The following is a 17,979-nucleotide window of genomic DNA, read 5'->3' as shown; positions in this document are numbered from 1 at the left end:
CTCGCTTTTTCATATTACACCTCAATCCAATGGAGCGTGTGAACCTGCAACTGCAAACTTAAGTGCCAAGTATTGTTGATAGATTGTCATTCAATTTTTCAAAAGTCTTCGTTATTGACTCTAGCGTTGCGAACGGACAAAGGTTTACAGTAAAGTGATTAACTACTTACGTCAACTTTTAAGATACATCCGATTTCAGAAAGTAAAATTCGAATATTAGAATTGTTGTCTATGGACTGTATACTATATGTGTGGTCTGGGTTTATATTTTGGGCAGCTGTACAATGAACTTCAGGTCCTGAAGCTCCAGGAAGCAACGCTGGCTGTAAGCTACGGTCCAGACCGTAGAACACTTTACTCATGATCATGATGAAGTGGTCTAATTTGAAGGAAGGTATTGAAGACCAAAGGCTATGAGATTCATGTAATGAACTGTAAACTTCTTTTACCCTATTATTAATATACGGTCAGGATAGCAATTTAGACAGCATTGCTCAGTAAGTGGCGCGCAGGTTATCTGTGTGTGTTCAAAAGAACATCTTTTTTTTTTTATTTGGTTTTTTTTGGGATTTGGTTTTTTCGAGACTGGAACTCGCTCTGTAGACCAGGCTGGCCTCAAACTCAGAAATCCGCCTACCTCTGCCTCCCAGAGTGCTGGGATTACAGGCGTGCGCCACCACTGCCCGGCTAGACCATCTTAAATTATTTCTTTAAAAATTATTTAATTGTTACGTGTGTGTTTTATCTGCATGTATACATGTGCACCAAGTATGCCTGGAAGTGTTAGAAACCCCTGGGACTAGGGTTACTGACAGGTGTGGTCTACCATATGAGAGATGGAATTTAAACCCAGATCCCCTGGAAGAATCAGGCAGCTTCTTCATCGCTGGCCCACCTCTCCACCCACTTTAAATTCTTTCTTTAATGGAAATTATGAGAGTCTGGTGCGCATGCTCTTGGGAGGCAGAGGCAGGAGGATCTCTGTGAGATCCAGGACAGCCGGGGCTATATAGAGAGACCCTATCATTTAAAAAAGGGAGGAGGGAGTTGTCAGGACACTGGAGAGTTAGCTCAGTGTTTAAAAACCACTTGTTGCCCTTGCAGAGGGCCTGGGTTTGATTCCAAAACCCACATGGCAGGTCGTAACCACCCTACCAGACCTCCAGACATACCAGACATGCATGTGGTGCACATACTATATACAGGCAGAACACCTATACACATAAAATGAAATAATGAAAAAGACCTTTTGGGGTCTTTTGTTTGTTAGCAGTCAAGGGCAGAGACATCTCTGCTGTCTCTAACAGCAACCTAAGGTTTTCAGAGACCTGCATTCAGGCAAGCCTAGTATTCTTGGCTTTAAAGTAGAAAGGACTTTCAGGAGTATGCAAGAGGAACCAGAGTTGGAAGTTTATTAAAGGAGATATCAACATATGTTTTAAGCACAAGGTTTAAAAGAAAAGAGATACCTGGGAAGAGAGACGCCACAGACTGTGGGCTTCTCAAAGAAGAATCACCCTTCACTGTCTTTATGATAGACATGTATGTAAGATTTATTAGTTTTGGCTCTTCAAAGAAACATTAAAGAATTTAAATGAGATCACAGTTCCTAAGGTGGATTGGACAGAATTCTACCATCTAAGTCTAGATGATAAGGGATGAAGGAAGTTAGGATATCAGCACTGTAAACAATGTCTGTTTAAGACTCCCATAAATGGGGGAGAAATGAACCAGGCCCATCATCATATTCATTTAGGTCTCCAGCCCAGTTCACTGTCATTTTAACATGAAATTATCTGAAGATCCGTGTCAGCAGCCTTCATAGCATGTTTGTTAACTGGGATGGAATTCTTGCTTCTCAGCTGCAGAGAGGCTTCAGCCAGACTCTGGGAAAGGGGCAGCCTTTCCTTTTCACGGCCCTCTAATTTTCCTGTGTTTTTATTTTGCTTCAGTGTTGTTTAAGTAAAATTAGATCATCTTCATAGTGTAGTAATTTTGGGTATGTTTTTCTTGCCATCAGTGCTAAATGAAACCAAGAAAGTTAATAATGGCAACAAAACAGCCGAAGACTCTCCTCCTCCTGGCAAGAAATCGCGCACATGCCAGAGAAAGGGGCCTACAGCTGGAGGGAAGGGCGCAGACAAGACAAAAGGTAAACAAGGTAATGGGTCAGGGGGACACGGGACAGCTCTTGGGTCTCCGGAAGAATAAGGATGATACGTGTTCCTTTGCTTTTCGAGGATATAACTAATATCTCTATCACTTGGGCATTCTGCAGTACCAATCTACTTGGTTAAATCTTCATTTTCATAGATTTGGGATGGATTAGGACCTCAGCAGAAGACCTGGACTGCTCCGGAAGGACAAAGTTAATTATGACAGCTTTCTGGCCAAGACCGCTCTTGTGATTCCCACATCAGTAACGGTAGTACATGGTTCTGTTCCCTCAGACTCTGTGAAGACCTTGCTGTTAAAGGGCAAAGCTCCTGTGGACCCCGAGTGTACAGCCAAGGTGGGAAAGGTAAAAGCATCTGGAAGGGAACACAGAGTTCTCTTGTTTTATTATGGTTCCTGTCTAGAATATCGTTGGTGCTCATTTTAAACATACTTCCTAAAGTATCGCTAGTGATTAATTTTCTCCAGAATTGAGAAGTAGAGGTGATGAGGTTTCAGTTTAGCAGAATATGAAAATGGTCCAGTGGTTAAGAACATCTGTTGTTCTTTAAGAGGACCTAGGTTTGATTCCCAGCACCCACGTGGCAACTTACAACCATCTATAACTCCATTTCTAGGAGATACATACACTTTTCTGACCTCCAGAGCTATCAGGCATGCAAGTAGCATACATACATACATACATACATACAAACATACATACATACACTCTTCTGACCTCCACAGGTATCAAGCATGAAAGTAGCATACATACACACACACAGACACACAGACACACACACTCACACTCACTCAGATAAAATACGTGTAAAATAAATAAATATATTTAATTTTTTTAAATTTTAAATTTACAGAATAGCATAATTACCTCAGGGTCCGCCATTAGCTTTCCCCAGTGTATTTCCTTTTTCACCCAGGAAATGTTAGAATTGTTAAGGGAGGAGAGTGGGGGGATTTTGTTTGGGTTTGGTTTGGTTTCAAGACAGGGTTTCTCTGTGTAACCCTGCCTGTCCTGGAACTCCCTCTGTAGACCAGGCTGGTCTCAGATTCAGAGATCCACCTGCCTGAGTGCTAGGACTAAAGGCGTGCGTCACCATCGCCCCGTTGCCAGTGTGGTCTTGGTGATAGACTGCCATGGAATGACATGAGTCACTGATGAAGGGGAAAAGGGTTGGAAGGATCTGGAAACAAGCCTATGAATAAGGTTTCTTTTCAGTTAGATTCTTTTAGGCCGCTGTAATTAGAAGAAGTTGTTATGTTTTAGTTATAACAATGATGGTCTGTGTGTAGAACACACATTTCCTTTCCTCTTCCTGGAAAGCAGATGTTGGATGTGCTGGAGAATAAACCTAAAGCATTAGGGGGAAAGTCTCACTTCTTCCTAAGGCTGCGTGCACTGACGCTTTTTGCTCTCTCTTCCCAGGCTCATGTGTATTGTGAAGGAGATGATGTCTATGATGTCATGCTAAATCAAGTAAGAGGATAACTCATTCTAAGTGTGGGAAGCTCTCTCTCTCTTTTTTTTAAAATTTGCATTTATTTAGTTAATTTATGTGTATTATTTGTGTGGAGGACAAAGGACAGCTTGAGTGAGTTCTCAGTCTGGTGTAGTGGCACAAACCTTTAGTCCCAGCATTTGGGAGGCAGAGGCAAGCAGATCTCTGAGTTCAAGACCAGCCAGGGCTACACAGTAAGACCCTGTCTCAAAAAATTAAAATAAAATAAAATAAGAAAAGAGTCAGTTCTCTCCTCCTGCAAAGTGGGTCTCAGTGATGAACTCAGGATTAGCTGGGCTTGGCAGGGAGTCCCTTTACCCATTGAGCCCTTGGCTAGTCCAGGTTATTAAAATTTCCTTGTATTATAAACCACTTACTTCTTTCCAAAATTGACATTGGCTTATGATTATATTATGATCTACTTTTTGCCCATGGTGAAGACTTTGTGTTTGTTTGTTGGTTGGTTTGTTTTATGGGGTTCTCTGTTTATTTCTTTGTGACAAGTTCTCTCTGTGTAACCCAGGCAGGACTTGAACTTGCAGTCCTCTGTTTCCGTATCTATAGGACTAGGATTGTGTGGGCATAGTTGTCTAACCCAGTTCACGCTGACAACTTAAACATGTGTAGTTGGCTTTTTTTTAATTTATTTATAAAAATATTATTATGTGTGCTGGTGGGAGGAGGCACACATACGACAGCACATGTGTGGAGCCCCCTAACCCTAACTCCCACCCCTTATCTTTGCGTGTGCGTGTGTGTTGCCCTTACTAGCCTGGTAGTCACTCTGTAGATAAGTGTGGCCTCAGACTGACAGTAATTTTGCTGCCTCAGCCTCCTGAGAGTTAGAATTGTAAGTGTGTGCACCACAATTTTCTGTTTCTTTTTTTCTTCCAATTTGAGAGACCAAACCCAGTACCTTGTGCTTGCCAAGAAAGGTGCTACACAGAGCTAGATCCCTAACCAATCTTTTTTTAATGATTCATTTTTATTTTCTGTATATTGGTGTTTTACCTACAAGTGTGTCTGCATGAGGGGGTCAGATCCCCTGGAACTGGAGTTACAGACATTTGTGAACTGCCATGTGGGTCCTGGGAATTGAATCCAGGTCCTCTGGAAGAACAGCCAGTGTTCTAAACTGCTGAGACCTCTCCCCAGCCCGTCTTATCTCTGCCTCTTTCTCTCTGTGTGTGTGTGTGTGTGTGTGTGTGTGTGTGTGTGTGTGTGTGTGTGTGTGTTTGTCTTCCTTTCACATACATACATTGTTCTGAATTGATAGTTTCTTTGTTAATTTATTTCCTGGATCTGACTCATATTTGAATTTATCTTTTTTTGTGATTGTGAGTTCAGATGTGTGCTTACATGTAGAGGCCAAAGGTCAACTTCAGGTGTTGTTCATCATGTTCCATTGATTAGTTTTGCTCTTTTTTTTTTTTTTTTTTTTTATGGAAAGTTCTTTTGCTAACCTGCTCTCTTAATAGGCTAGGCTCGCTGGCCAGTGGGTAAGCTCCAGGAATCCACGTGTTTCTGCCAGCTCTGCAGAGATTCCAAGTGTGCACTCCATGCTCAGTTTTTCACATGGGTTTGGAGGATTGAACTCAGGGTCTTATGGTTGTTTAGCAAGTACTTTACTGACCGAGTTTTCTCACCAGTCACACACTTCGATTTATTGATCTAATATATGTCATTTTACAGCTCACTAGTATTCGGTTGTATAATTTATACCTAAACTAACACAAGCTGTGCCAGGGAGCTGGCTGAGTCACTGACTCTTGCAGTATACCCCTGAGGACCTGAGTTTGGGGCCCTAACTCCTACATAAACATCTGAGTACAGTGGCTCCCACCTGTATTCCTAGCAGCAAGGAGACAGACGGGAGAAGACATGGGCTTGCCCGTGAGCTCCAGGCTCAGTGAGAGACCCTGTCTTAATAATGTAGAGTGAAACATATCTATGGAGGGCACCATGGAGAAGATCCCATTAATGTAGGATATTGGGGTTGGTAGTGGGTTTCAGGAAGCTTCCAAGATCCTGCTTCGATTCCTGAGACTAAATGTTAAGTTCCTGTTTGTCTCCTTATTCTCTCAAGCTCTATTTGTTTTGTTACACTACGCTTTCACTGTGACAACGACTGGGCCGCTGTGACAAAAGAAACCCGGTGGCTTGTGCACCCTCCGGCTGTAAAACTAACTCCTCCTACGTTACTGTTCTCCCGCTTGTCACAGACCAATCTCCAGTTCAACAACAACAAGTACTACCTTATTCAGCTGTTAGAAGATGACGCCCAGAAGAACTTCAGTGTTTGGATGAGGTGGGGCCGAGGTAAAGGCTTTAGGATGGATTGATGAGTTGTTGTTCAGAAATAAAAAGGCTATGCAGGGAATCAGTCTAAGGCTCTGGGTGGCTCAGGAGTCCAGATGGGCTTCGGAGGTTGGGGAGTGGCAGGCATCCACTTTGGGAAGCTTGGCACAGCTTAGAAGACCCCTGGACGGGACGGACGGGAAGGACGGGACTGTAGGCTGCGACACCAAGTGGTAACTTGTATCCCTACGGTCACTTGCCTAAGCCCTTTCGCCTTTCTCTTCTCTTTTCCTGCCTGTGAGTCAGACAATAAACAGACCGTAGAGATGGCTCGTTCCTCCTGGAGAGCTACCCTCGGGTCTAGGGCAATGAACCATCCTATGTATGACATTTACTTTGCAGTTGGGAAAACGGGGCAGCACAGCCTGGTGGCTTGTTCCGGTGACCTCAACAAAGCAAAAGAAATATTTCAGAAAAAGTAAGTGCTAAAAATGAGTTTAAAGCATACCCTTCTTGGATCTCTCCTGTTGAAATGTTTCATGTAAGGTTGATTTGGCATCAGTGTTCGTTTGTTTCTACTCTAACTCCCTGTTATTAGAGCATTAAGTTGTATCTTCAGTCAGTGATTAAATCAACCTGGAAGTTGACCAAAAGAATATTTTTTAAACCCAGCAAGCAAATCTAAGAAATTAGACACCCGACTGCCCCTGCAGCATTAAAACTTCCTGAGGAGATTTTGAGGACAGACTTTCTAGAGTCTAGCAGCATGTCTCTTTCTGGGACAGGCATTGCTTATCTGCCTGATCTTTTACACATCCCTGGCCTCTGTCTCTGGGGACTACTGGGAAGCCTTTACTCCCAATTTTATATAATTCCCTTGTTCTGGTGTTTCTGGTCCTTCAGTGTCCTGATTGACAGTTCACACTACGGAACCCTGAGGTGGGCCTAAGCTCTGAGGGACACAAATTGTTGAGAAACTATGCTAGGGGATTGCTGTGTGCCTCCCTCAGGCAATGAACCTTGATTCGTATGACTTTCCCACTACCTTGGGCTCCACAGATTCCTTGACAAAACTAAAAACAATTGGGAGGATCGTGAGAACTTTGAGAAAGTACCTGGAAAATACGACTTGTTACAGGTGGACTATGCGGCCAGCACACAGGTACGCTGAACTGCAGAAGCTGTCTCTGAGTCGGGGAGGTCTAGCCAGGTGCTGGGGATCAGGCCAATGCCAGAAGAGGCTGGGATCACTGCAGCTTCCCTCCTCAGCGATAACTCTGCCTCATCTTTGATCGCAAAGGGTCTGGTCTTCTCTGTTATGTACTAGAATTCTTTTGAAATCCAAGGCCTGCTTCTAGAAGTTCAGTGTTACTGAGCAAGAGAAGATGGATAGATGATAAACTAGAAGCTGTTTAAAGCTAGCTTCATCACCGTGAAGGACTGGAAGTGCAGGGTCTGAAGTGGAATGTTTGCCCAGCATGAAACCAAAAGGCCCTGGGTTCAAAACCAAGAATCACAAGAAGAAAGAAAGAAAAATAATTTTGACAAAACGGGTTTCCAGGATACTGAGAAGTTTCCTAAAAACTCATAGATCTGAAAATTAAGAAACTTGTATTAATATGATCAGGCCTGGGGAGTAAGAGCTGTGTTTACATTCTCAAAGACGTTGTTGAAAGGGCCTTTTGTTATTCCTCTGAGTGCTTCACTGTAAGGGAGTACTAATAAATAAGGGTAGAAATCACATTGGCTGCTCTCTAGATTCCTAATAGAAACGTATCAGCCTTCAAGCACAGGATCACAGTAGAACCATTCCCTACAGATGTTAGAAGTGGTGTTTGTTTTGCTACAGGATGAGAGTAAAACAAAACAGGAGGAAACTTTGAAGCCCGAGTCTCAGCTGGATCTTCGAGTCCAGGAGCTGCTAAAGTTGATCTGTAACGTGCAGACCATGGAAGAGATGATGATTGAGATGAAGTACGACACCAAGAGAGCCCCGCTTGGTAGGACTCCCGATTCTGCTGCAGCCCAGCAGTGTCCTGCCTCTGCAGTGAGCAGTCTCATCGCTAGCTAAGGTTTACTCAAAGTCCTGAGTGAGGGAAACAGGATTGAGAGCGGCGGATTGAGAGGAATTGGGTCGTTATTGGGCAGAGATATGCAGTTTACAGGGATGGGACCCTGGTTTGGAGTCTGATCTCTGACTGGGCCTCCAGGAAAGCTGACAGCGGCGCAGATCAAGGCAGGTTACCAGTCTCTCAAGAAGATTGAGGATTGTATCCGTGCCGGCCAGCATGGGCGAGCGCTTGTTGAAGCGTGCAATGAGTTCTACACCAGGATCCCTCATGACTTTGGGTAAGGTCGTGCTGTCTCTTTACCTTACTCTTCTATTCACCTTTTATGTCCTAAGCAGCCGCAGAGGCTAAGGTCCTCTTAGTTTTTTACTTGTCACCTTAAATAGAACTGGATCCAGTCTGATTTGTAGCTAGCTTAGAATGAGGGATGTGAGCATTCAGGAGGCAGGGAGAGGCTGCCTTGTGAGTTTGAGGCCAGCCTTGACTCTAGCTCAAGGAATTTTTTTTTTTTGGTTTTTCGAGACAGGGTTTCTCTGTGTAGCCCTGACTGTCCTGGAACTCACTCTGTAGACCAGGCTGGCCTCAAATTCAGAAATCCGCTTGCCTCTGACTCCCAAGTGCTGTGATTACAGGCATCACCACTGCCCAGCTTAGGAAACTTTAAAAATAAATATGGGACATAATTTCCTAACTTATTAGAACCATATTCTTGAGCAAGTGAAAGTTACCAACTCAAGAATGGACCCCTGACCCCACAAAATAAATTAATAAAAAAAACCCTTAAAATGCAAAAACATGAAAAGTGTATATCTAGCTACTGCATAAAACACCTTGCAAATCCCACGCCTTCTGTTCTTTAAGAGGACTATATTCACACAAATACCATTTTTCTGAATCTACATGATTGATAGTAAATGAAGAAAACACATTTCTACCCGTTGTATGTGTGCGTGTGCGTGTGCATGTGTGGTCCTGGGGATTGAACCTGGCCCTGTGCATGTTACCCAAGCACTTTCCCTCTGAGCTGTAACCCAATTCTGCTCATTCTTCATCCTGGTTTTCACTGTTTCCATTTAAAATAGCCCTGAATGCTCAAAGGACTTACCCCTTCTGGACTGTATTCAGACTTCCTTATTGATGTCAAAGTAGCTTTTATTTATTTATTTATTTTATTTTATTTATTTTAAGATTTATTTATTTATTTATGTGAGTGCACTGTTGCTGTCTTCAGACCCTCCAGAAGAGGGCGTCAGATCCCATTACAGATGGTTGTGAGCCACCATGTGGTTGTTGGGAATTGAACTCAAGACCTCAGGAAGAGCAGTCATTGCTCTTAACCTCTGAGCCATCTCTCCAGCCCAATATAGCTTATTTTTAATAAGGATCCCACAAATAAATTTCTACTCTAGTCCCTAACATTTTATGAAAATCCAAGTAGTTTGTTTTATCCTAACCAGAATGTGTATTTAATATCTCTTTACATACTTGGGCTTTGAAGTATTCATAGGTCTCCCTGTTTCAAATAGGAAATCCTAATTTTGTTTTTTTATTTTCTTTCCTTTTTAAGTTTTTTTTTAATTTCTTTACTTGTTTGTTTGTTTTGAGACAAAGTTTCTCTATGTATTCCTGGCTGTCCTGGAACTCACTCTGTAGACCAGGCTGGCCTTGAACTCAGTTCACGTAGATCCTCCTACCTCGGAGTCTGGGATTAAAGGTGTACACACAAGGCCCAGCTCTTTTCTTTTCTTCGTAGTAAGAAGAGCAACCTCTGTTTTAGCCATGCATCTCATATCCACAACAGACTGCTCATGGTGGTTGTATCTCTGTCCTTAGACTCTCCGTCCCTCCAGTGATCCGCACAGAGAAGGAACTGTCAGACAAAGTAAAACTGCTAGAGGTGAGCTGGGAATGCATTTGGGAGGTTTCAGTCTCTTCTCCTGAGTTCCTTCACATTGATCCTTTATTTCATGTTTATAGGCATTGGGAGACATTGAAATTGCCCTTAAACTGGTGAAGTCAGAGCGCCCAGGCCTGGAACACCCGCTGGACCAACACTATAAAAGCCTACACTGTGCTCTGCGTCCTCTGGACCATGGAAGTAACGAGTTTAAAGTAATAAAAATAGCCATTTATCCTCACATCCTTACTCCAGTAGAGCCCATCCTTCCCACCCTGTACTTAGCAGGAACGTGGGGATATCGAACTCTTTCTAACTCATTGTGAGGGTCTTTGGGGATAGAAGGTCTGCCAGCTTCAGGAGCCCTGCACCCTTCCGTTCAGTTCAGTCTCTTATAGGCTCCACATTTGCTATTCTTAATTCTTTTCCACAGGTGATTTCTCAGTACCTGCAGTCTACCCATGCTCCTACACACAAGGACTATACTATGACCTTGCTGGATGTATTCGAAGTAGAGAAGGAAGGGGAGAAAGAGGCCTTCAGAAAGGACCTTCCCAACAGGTCTGAGGCCAGCTCTGGGTTGAGCAGATGTTTCCTTGACTGAAATGCAGTGAAGATCCTTGGAGGGTGGCAGAGGGAGCTGTTGTGTCGGCTTGCCTCTTGTGTTTGTGATTGTTGTTTGCAAAAGAGGAGGAAACTAATGCCTCTTTCTTAGGATGCTGCTCTGGCATGGATCCAGACTGAGTAACTGGGTGGGGATCCTGAGCCATGGGCTCAGAGTTGCCCCACCGGAGGCTCCCATCACAGGTTATATGGTAAGTGGAGACTGAAGGCTATGAGCCCAAAGGGAAAAGACGTACAATGATGACATCGGTCGTCCAACCCAGGATTAGGTGGTACTTCTTGGAAAGAGTTAGAACTGCTCACTAAAAAGCACATATTTTTTACTGTGTCCCTTTTTCTTTAAATTCTAAAGATATGTCTCTTCTTCCCAAAGGCAGAAATCTGTGGCTGTTTCTGTTGTCTCTTGAGCTGAAGTGGAAAGGACTGGGGGGGGGGGGGGGGAGGCGTGAACTATGCTGTATTTATGGAACAGAACCTCATGGCCAATGCTGTCTTCCTCCTCAAAGGATATTTTTGTTTGTTTGTTTTTGGTTGTTTTTTTGGTTGGTCAGTCGGTTGGTTGGTTGGTTGGTTGGTTGGTTGGTTAGTTGGTTGTTTTTTGAGACAGGATCTCACTATGTAGTCTGCACCTTGCTGTATAGACCAGGCTGGACTCAAACCCAGAGATCTGCCTGCTTCTGCCTTCTGAGTGCACCATACCAGGCCCTTCTCATAGATCGTAAGACAGCTGAACTCCATTTTTGTTGATCTGTTTCAGTTTGGGAAAGGAATCTACTTTGCTGACATGTCCTCCAAGAGTGCCAATTACTGCTTTGCCTCTCGCCTAAAGAATACAGGGTTGCTTCTTCTGTCAGAGGTAAGACGGTCCACAGCTATGATCTCTAATTTACTGTACACTCAGATTTTTCACTGGGAAAATTTGACTTTGGCTTCAAGAAGTTCACCTGGAATGGGATTCCCATTGCATTAGACTCTTCTGCTAAAGTAAGGAATAAAATACAAATCAGGATGGCTTTAGAATCACCTATTTCTTGACTAGGTATAGGCATTCCCGGATCCTTTGCTTTGCAGGTAGCTCTAGGTCAGTGTAACGAACTCCTGGAGGCCAATCCCAAGGCCGAAGAATTGCTTCAGGGCAAGCACAGCACCAAGGGAATGGGAAAGATGGCTCCCAGCCCTGCCCACTTTGTCACCCTGTAAGTACCCCGAGCTAGTCTTTCTAGTTGTTAGGAATCTACTGTCTATTTCAACTGTGGACAAAATGCTGGTTTTGACATATTTTCTTCCATTTGGCAGGAATGGGAGTACAGTGCCCTTAGGACCAGCAAGTGACACAGGAATTCTCAATCCAGAGGGGTACACCCTCAACTACAATGAGTTTATTGTTTATAACCCCAATCAGGTCCACATGCGATACCTTCTAAAGATTCAATTTAACTTTCTGCAGCTGTGGTGAATGTTGATCAAACAAGCCAGAGAGAATATAATCTTCAAACAAAAACCACACAATAGTATGTTCTTGAACTTTTTGATATTTTGTTTAATAAAATGGTATAAATCTATCTTTGGCTTCTTTGGGTTTTACTTCTCAAGCACTTATTCTCTGTGCCTGTGTGCATGCCTGTGTGCACACATGGAGGCCAGAGGAAGGGGTTGGGTGTGTGCACTAGCACTCTTCACACTGTCCCCTTGTGACTCTGCTCTGGAGAGAGGCTGACGCTCAGCCAGTCCCAGCAGTTCAGTTCTTTGCACCCCAAAATGCTGGGGTCCCCTGGAGCTGGAGTTACAGGTTCCTGTGATGGCTAATCCTGGTAAGCCATCTTAACTACATCTGGAATCTTAAAACTCAAGCAGCCGGGCATGCTTATAAGGGATGTTCTTGACTGGATCACCTGAGGTGGGAAGAGGCACCCTAAATCTGGGCCACACCTGGTGGCAGCCTGCATGAAGGGCATGGAAGAAGGAAGCTTTACTTTTTGCCTGCTTGCCCTTAGATATTGTGACAAGTTCCTCTATCCTGTTATTGAGGCATTCTTTGGCCTGATCTTCAGAACTCCAATGTAGACTGAAGACCAGCAGCAAGCTAGGCATTCCCTGGGGCTCCAGAATCAGACTGAACTAGCTGAGACACCCAGTCTCATGGATTGAACAACCACTGGGTTCTCAGCCTTTCCATTGGAAGAGAGCTATTGTTGAATTACCTAGACTGCAGTCTATAAGCCCCTCTAAATTTCCTTAAAATGTATTTGTGTGTGTGTGTGTGTGTGTGTGTGTGTGTGTGTGTGTGTGTGTGTATGTGTGTGTGACTGCAGTCTATAAGCCCCTCTAAATTTCCTTAAAATGTATTTGTGTGTGTGTGTGTGTGTGTGTGTGTGTGTATGTGTGTGTGACTGCAGTCTATAAGCCCCTCTAAATTTCCTTAAAATGTGTGTGTGTGTGTGTGTGTGTGTGTGTGTGTGTGTGTTCATTCTCTCACTTCTGTTATTCCTTTAGAGAATTCTGATTACAGGTCCTCTGTAAGAGAAGTATGTGCTCATAACTGCTAAGCCATCTCCTTAGCTCCTAGACACTTATTTCTTCTGATATCAATATTATCTTCATTTCCAGGAAGAACCTCTGTATCCCGCAGCTAGTGACAGGTTACTCTGGATTCTGCTTTCTCACAGTAGATAGCCTCTCCACCGAAGATCTCTAATGACGGCTAATGCTTCCCCCTGCTAAATTCATTTTTCCCTGCTAAATTCATTTTCCCCTGCAAATCTGTGTCTTGTTAAATGTTCCAGTAGACAGAATACAGGCTCAAAAGACTCATTTTCCCCATCAAAATCCTCTTAATTCTAGCAGTTATAGTGATATCCTAATCATTGTCAACTGTCAAACTGCATACTCTTTGACTTAAAGCAGATATGCACATTTGCATAAGTGGTTTCACTGATAAGAATCTAGTCAGTCTACCTACTCAAGTATTATACCACCAATAAAACTGAAGACGGGGCTAGAGAACTAGTCTAGTGGTTATGCTAGTACCACTAGGCCACTGCTCTCCAGAGGACCGGAGTTTGGTTCCCAGCACCCAACTCTGGCTCTCAACTGTCCATAACTCCAGCTTCAGATCCAACACTCTGGCCTTCAAGGCCCCCTCACATACATCCACATATGCACACAGAGACATAGACACACAAGGAAAGGTAACAAAAAAACTTAAGACCTGATGCAGGTGTTACATACTTTTCTAAAAAGTATAAAAGAAGGGAAAACTGCAATTCATTCTATAGAATAACATAAACCCAAAACATAACAGTCACCATAATAAAAAACTTAGACCAGTATCCCTTAAACTAATTGTAACAATCAATAAACTATTGACTAAACATCCATCTATAAAATACATCTTATCCACATATAAAAAGGATTAGATGCTGTGACTAAGTGAGATCACAGGAATGCAAGGTTGGGCCAACATGAAATCAACCAGTGGAGGACAAAACTCACATGGTCATCTCATGAAGAAAAGACATTTATGCTAAATTTGATATCCACCTCACAACAGACTTCCAAGAGGAATGGAAGAGCACTTCCTCACCCTGGAAAGGAATGTGAGAAGCATTCTAACTTCATATCTAACAGAAAGTACAAAGCTTCTTCTCTTGGCTGGGGATGTAGCTCTGTTGGTAGGGCCCTTGCTTGTCTAGCTGTGAGGATCATTCTTGGTTGTCAACTTGACTACATCTGGAACTAACTAAAACCTAACAATTGCTGGGCCTTCAAGCTGGCAAAATCCAGTGTCTAGATTTCAGTTAATAATACTGTGGAAATGTTAACTGAGATGTTAACATCAGAGGAAACACAGGAAGGGTGTCTGAGAACAATGTCTACCATTCTTGAAGGGTTTGTAAATCTTAAACAATTTGAAGAAAGGGGCTGGAGGGACGAGTCAGCAGTTCGGAGCACTTGTTGCTCTTACAGAGGACCCAGATTTGCTTCCCAGAATCTGCATGGTAGCTCCTAACCATCTGTAACTCCAGTTCCATGGGACCCAACTCTACCTTCTAACCCCTGTGGGCACCAGGCCACCCAAATCGTTCACACACATAAAATAAATAAACCTAAAATTTAATAAGTGATTTGAAAGAAAACAAAAAGTTAGGTAAGTTAGGTAGGGATGTAGCTCAATGTAAAATTACTTATCCGGCTCGCATGTGGTTCCAAGGTTAAACTTCAGCATCATGAAAAAATAAATATACACCTATAATCCTAGCATCTGGTAAGATAGAGGCAAGAGGGTCACCCTCTACTACATAGGAAATTCAAGACCCTGTCTTAATACCACCCCGCTGAAAAATTAGCAACCATTAAGTTCCTTAGGGATAGATCTACTGTTAGTGGTTTTGTTTCTGATTCTCCTTTCAGATACGAGGTAGAAGTAAATTTCCTAGCCAGGGATGGTTGTCCATGTTTCTAATTCCAGCACTCAGGAGGCAGGGGCAAGCACATTCCCAAGTTGGAGATCAGCCTAGTCTTACAGTGTCTTAAAAAATATATATATATATATAAACTAATTTAATCTCCCTCCCTCCTCCTCATCAGCATACCTCGTGACTTCTCTGCTAATATTTATGAAGGAATGTGTGGGAACAGTGTGTCATTACAGAGTAAGAATGTCGGTGCCAGCAGTTACTCCGTATGTGAAGCACAGATCTCCGTGAGGTAGGTAGAGTTCTCTCTTTTCTCTCTCACCACGGACCCATAAGCTAGCATGTTAGAAACATAATGAGGCTCAGAAAAGGCTTTCTTCTTTATTTTCTGCTGTGTGTATGGGGACAGGGAGACGCACACATGTATACATGCAATGGTGTGCATGCTGAGGTCACAGGACAGTTTGCAGGCTCTGGTTCTCCTCCCACTGTGTGTTCTGAAGAGCAGACTCAGGTTGGTGCCCAGTGTGAGTCGTCACACAGGCCCCTTCATTTCATCTTTTGAGACAGAATCTCACTCTAGATACCCAGCTGTCTTAGAACTGGCTGTGTAGGCCAGGATGGTCTAAGATTCAAGATAAATCCTCCTTCCTTAGCCTCCTAACACACACTACAGTCATATGCTGTGCTTTAATGTTTACAGAGTCGGGCATGGTATCACGCACCTCTAATCCCAGCACTCAGGAGGTGAGGAAGGAGTCGGGCAGATCTCTAAGTTCAAGCCCAGAACTTTGTGAGTAAGCGTCAGTGTAAATCTGATTATTCCACTTGTCACCGTTCCACTTGTTGTAAGCTTTATAACCTTCATTTTGGTTTCATTTTCCTTTGTTCTTCAAGATAGGGTTTCTCTATACAGTCCTGGCTATCCTGAAACTCTCCCTGTAGACCAGACTGGCCTCAGATTCAAAATCTACCTCCCAGCTGGGCGGTGGTGGCGCACACCTGTAATCCCAGCACTCTGGGAGGCAGAGGCAGGTGGATTTCTGAGTTCGAGGCCAGCCTGGTCTACAGAGTTCCAGGACAGCCAGGGCTATACAGAGAAACCCTGTCTCCAAAAAACAAACAAAAAAAACAACATCAAAATCTACCTCCCAAATGCCCCTGCCTCTGAACTAGGATTATGAACCATCGTAGGCTGACTTTTTTTTTTTAAAGAACACTCTATGAGAAGATTTATTTTTATTTTATGTCTATGAATGTTTTGGCTGTATGTACATCTGTGTACCATATGTAAGCAGTGCCCATGGAGGCCAGAAGAGGGTGATGGAGTCCCTGGAACTGGAGTTACAGGGCGCTGTATGCACTCACCATGTATGCACTGAGAATCAAAATCCAGTCCTCAGAGCGGCCAGTGTGCTCTTAACTGCAAAGCCATCTCGCCAGTTCCACGAACTTCAGTTTGAGGGACAAATAGGTTTGTGATTTCTTGCAAGAATGCTAATGAGCCTATTAATGAACGCTAGCAAGTCAAAGGCAGAGTCAAAAGACCCATCGCTCTGCTTCGGCGCCTCGGCTTCTCTCTGGCCAGTTAGCTCTGGAGAGAGGGCTGTGTCTGTGACCAGAGCCCAGCACTGTCCTAGCTCTTAGTCTTCCTTCCTTCTGACACGAACGGGACCGTAGAGCTTCAGCCAGAGAGGGACACAGGGATGGAGTGTACCTGTTATTAAAGAGGTGGCTCGTTTTCTTGCAGTTCTTCTAAGAATGAATGTCAAGTTAGAAAGGCACATCCATATCCTTCCCTGTTGATCTAAATCCACTAGAGAACACAACCAGACTTACACTTTACACCCTCCAACACTTTATTTTTATAATCTTATTAAAAATATAGACACCGGTGTCTTCAGGCTAGCAGCATCTGGCGACAACATCTTTATCCTGAGTTCTGCATCTCTATTCCCAAGATAGAAAATACAAGTTTCCTTGTGTGTCTCCCACGGCAAGCTGCAGGGGAGAGCCCGGCTCCATCCAAGGTTCTAGGCAGCTCACTGGCCCTTCACATCGGAACAAGCCCAGCTGAAACAGGAACAGAAATGGGGCGGTGAAGCTATAGGCCTGAGGTCTCCTTATTATCTTTCTCTCAAATCAATACCTTAGAAACAGGCCACTCGCCGGGTGGAAGGGGTGGAAGTGGCTCACGCCTGTAATCCCAGCACTCTGGGAGGCAGAGGCAGGCGGATTTCTGAGTTCGAGGCCAGCCTGGTCTACAGAGTGAGCTCCAGGGCAGCCAGGGCTACACAGAGAAACCCTATCTGGGGGGGGGGGGAGGGGGGAACAAATCCAAACAAACAAACAAACAAACAAACAAACAAACCAAAACCAAAACCAAAACAGAAACAGATCACTCCAAGAGAGATTGGAGAAAACAACTTCCATCTTGTTGCCACTCCTTAGCCTGCATTAGCTTTCTTGCTCCGGCCCTTTCTCGGCTTGCATGCACATGCACACGCACACACACAGACCCACACTTACCAGTTGCATACTGGGTCTCTCCCACAGTTTAACATCTCTGTCTTTCGAAGCAGTCACCAGCAATCCAGGAAGCACACGGAGGGCTGAGACGGAGCCCAAATGAATCTCGGAGAGGAGAGGGACAACATGAGTTCTCAGGGAGACCTTCCAATTACGGAAGCAGCAAAGGGCTGCGCCAGGGTTAGAACCTCCTCCCTCCCTCTACGACCCTCCCTCCAAGCTCACCTTTTTACACTGCCGTGCCTTTAAATGTGTGGGTTCTGTCCAGCTATCCATGGAGTGATCCAACTCTGAGTGCGGGGACAAATCTGTCCCTAGAGTCTGAGTTTTAGGTATCTTTACTTTTTTCTGCCAGATGTTGTCTACGATCCATTCTCCTTCTGGGGTACACTCAGATAAGTTCCACAGCATTCCATCAGCGGTGGCACACAAAAGGGATGACTCTGCCATTTTAAGAGCAGAGTTAGCCAGGGCTC

General features: G+C 43.9%; 2 protein-coding genes across 4 annotated transcripts in view; one reads left to right on the top strand and one right to left on the bottom strand.

Annotated features, from left to right (window-relative positions):
* Parp2 (poly(ADP-ribose) polymerase 2) overlaps positions 1-12,121 on the top strand; it is a 12,266-nt gene extending 145 nt beyond the window's left edge. The window contains exons 2-16 of one of the 2 annotated variants that reach the window (XM_052191618.1): positions 2,021-2,152; positions 2,451-2,521; positions 3,599-3,649; positions 5,894-5,990; positions 6,372-6,447; positions 7,029-7,131; positions 7,819-7,969; positions 8,180-8,318; positions 9,872-9,935; positions 10,016-10,150; positions 10,369-10,496; positions 10,651-10,750; positions 11,317-11,415; positions 11,631-11,755; positions 11,856-12,121. In XM_052191618.1, coding sequence (XP_052047578.1) covers positions 2,021-2,152; positions 2,451-2,521; positions 3,599-3,649; positions 5,894-5,990; positions 6,372-6,447; positions 7,029-7,131; positions 7,819-7,969; positions 8,180-8,318; positions 9,872-9,935; positions 10,016-10,150; positions 10,369-10,496; positions 10,651-10,750; positions 11,317-11,415; positions 11,631-11,755; positions 11,856-12,015 — 1,631 coding nt within the window. In that variant the 3' untranslated portion in view covers positions 12,016-12,121. Of the gene's footprint in view, positions 1-2,020; positions 2,162-2,450; positions 2,522-3,598; positions 3,650-5,893; positions 5,991-6,371; positions 6,448-7,028; positions 7,132-7,818; positions 7,970-8,179; positions 8,319-9,871; positions 9,936-10,015; positions 10,151-10,368; positions 10,497-10,650; positions 10,751-11,316; positions 11,416-11,630; positions 11,756-11,855 lie in introns of both variants that reach the window. The other variant, XM_052191617.1, reaches the window with a different exon arrangement.
* A 4,694-nt stretch (positions 12,122-16,815) lies between these two features.
* Tep1 (telomerase associated protein 1) overlaps positions 16,816-17,979 on the bottom strand; it is a 45,508-nt gene continuing 44,344 nt past the window's right edge. For both annotated transcript variants that reach the window (XM_052191615.1, XM_052191614.1), the window contains exons 53-55: positions 17,729-17,946; positions 17,504-17,608; positions 16,816-17,047 (exon numbers count right to left, since the gene is read on the bottom strand). In XM_052191615.1, the coding sequence (XP_052047575.1) occupies positions 16,925-17,047; positions 17,504-17,608; positions 17,729-17,946 (446 nt within the window). In that variant the 3' untranslated portion in view covers positions 16,816-16,924. The remainder of the gene's footprint in view (positions 17,048-17,503; positions 17,609-17,728; positions 17,947-17,979) is intronic.

This window comes from Apodemus sylvaticus, chromosome 8 (assembly GCF_947179515.1).
Source record: "Apodemus sylvaticus chromosome 8, mApoSyl1.1, whole genome shotgun sequence".
NCBI lineage: Eukaryota > Metazoa > Chordata > Mammalia > Rodentia > Muridae > Apodemus > Apodemus sylvaticus.
This window is presented reverse-complemented; position numbering and strand designations above follow the sequence as displayed.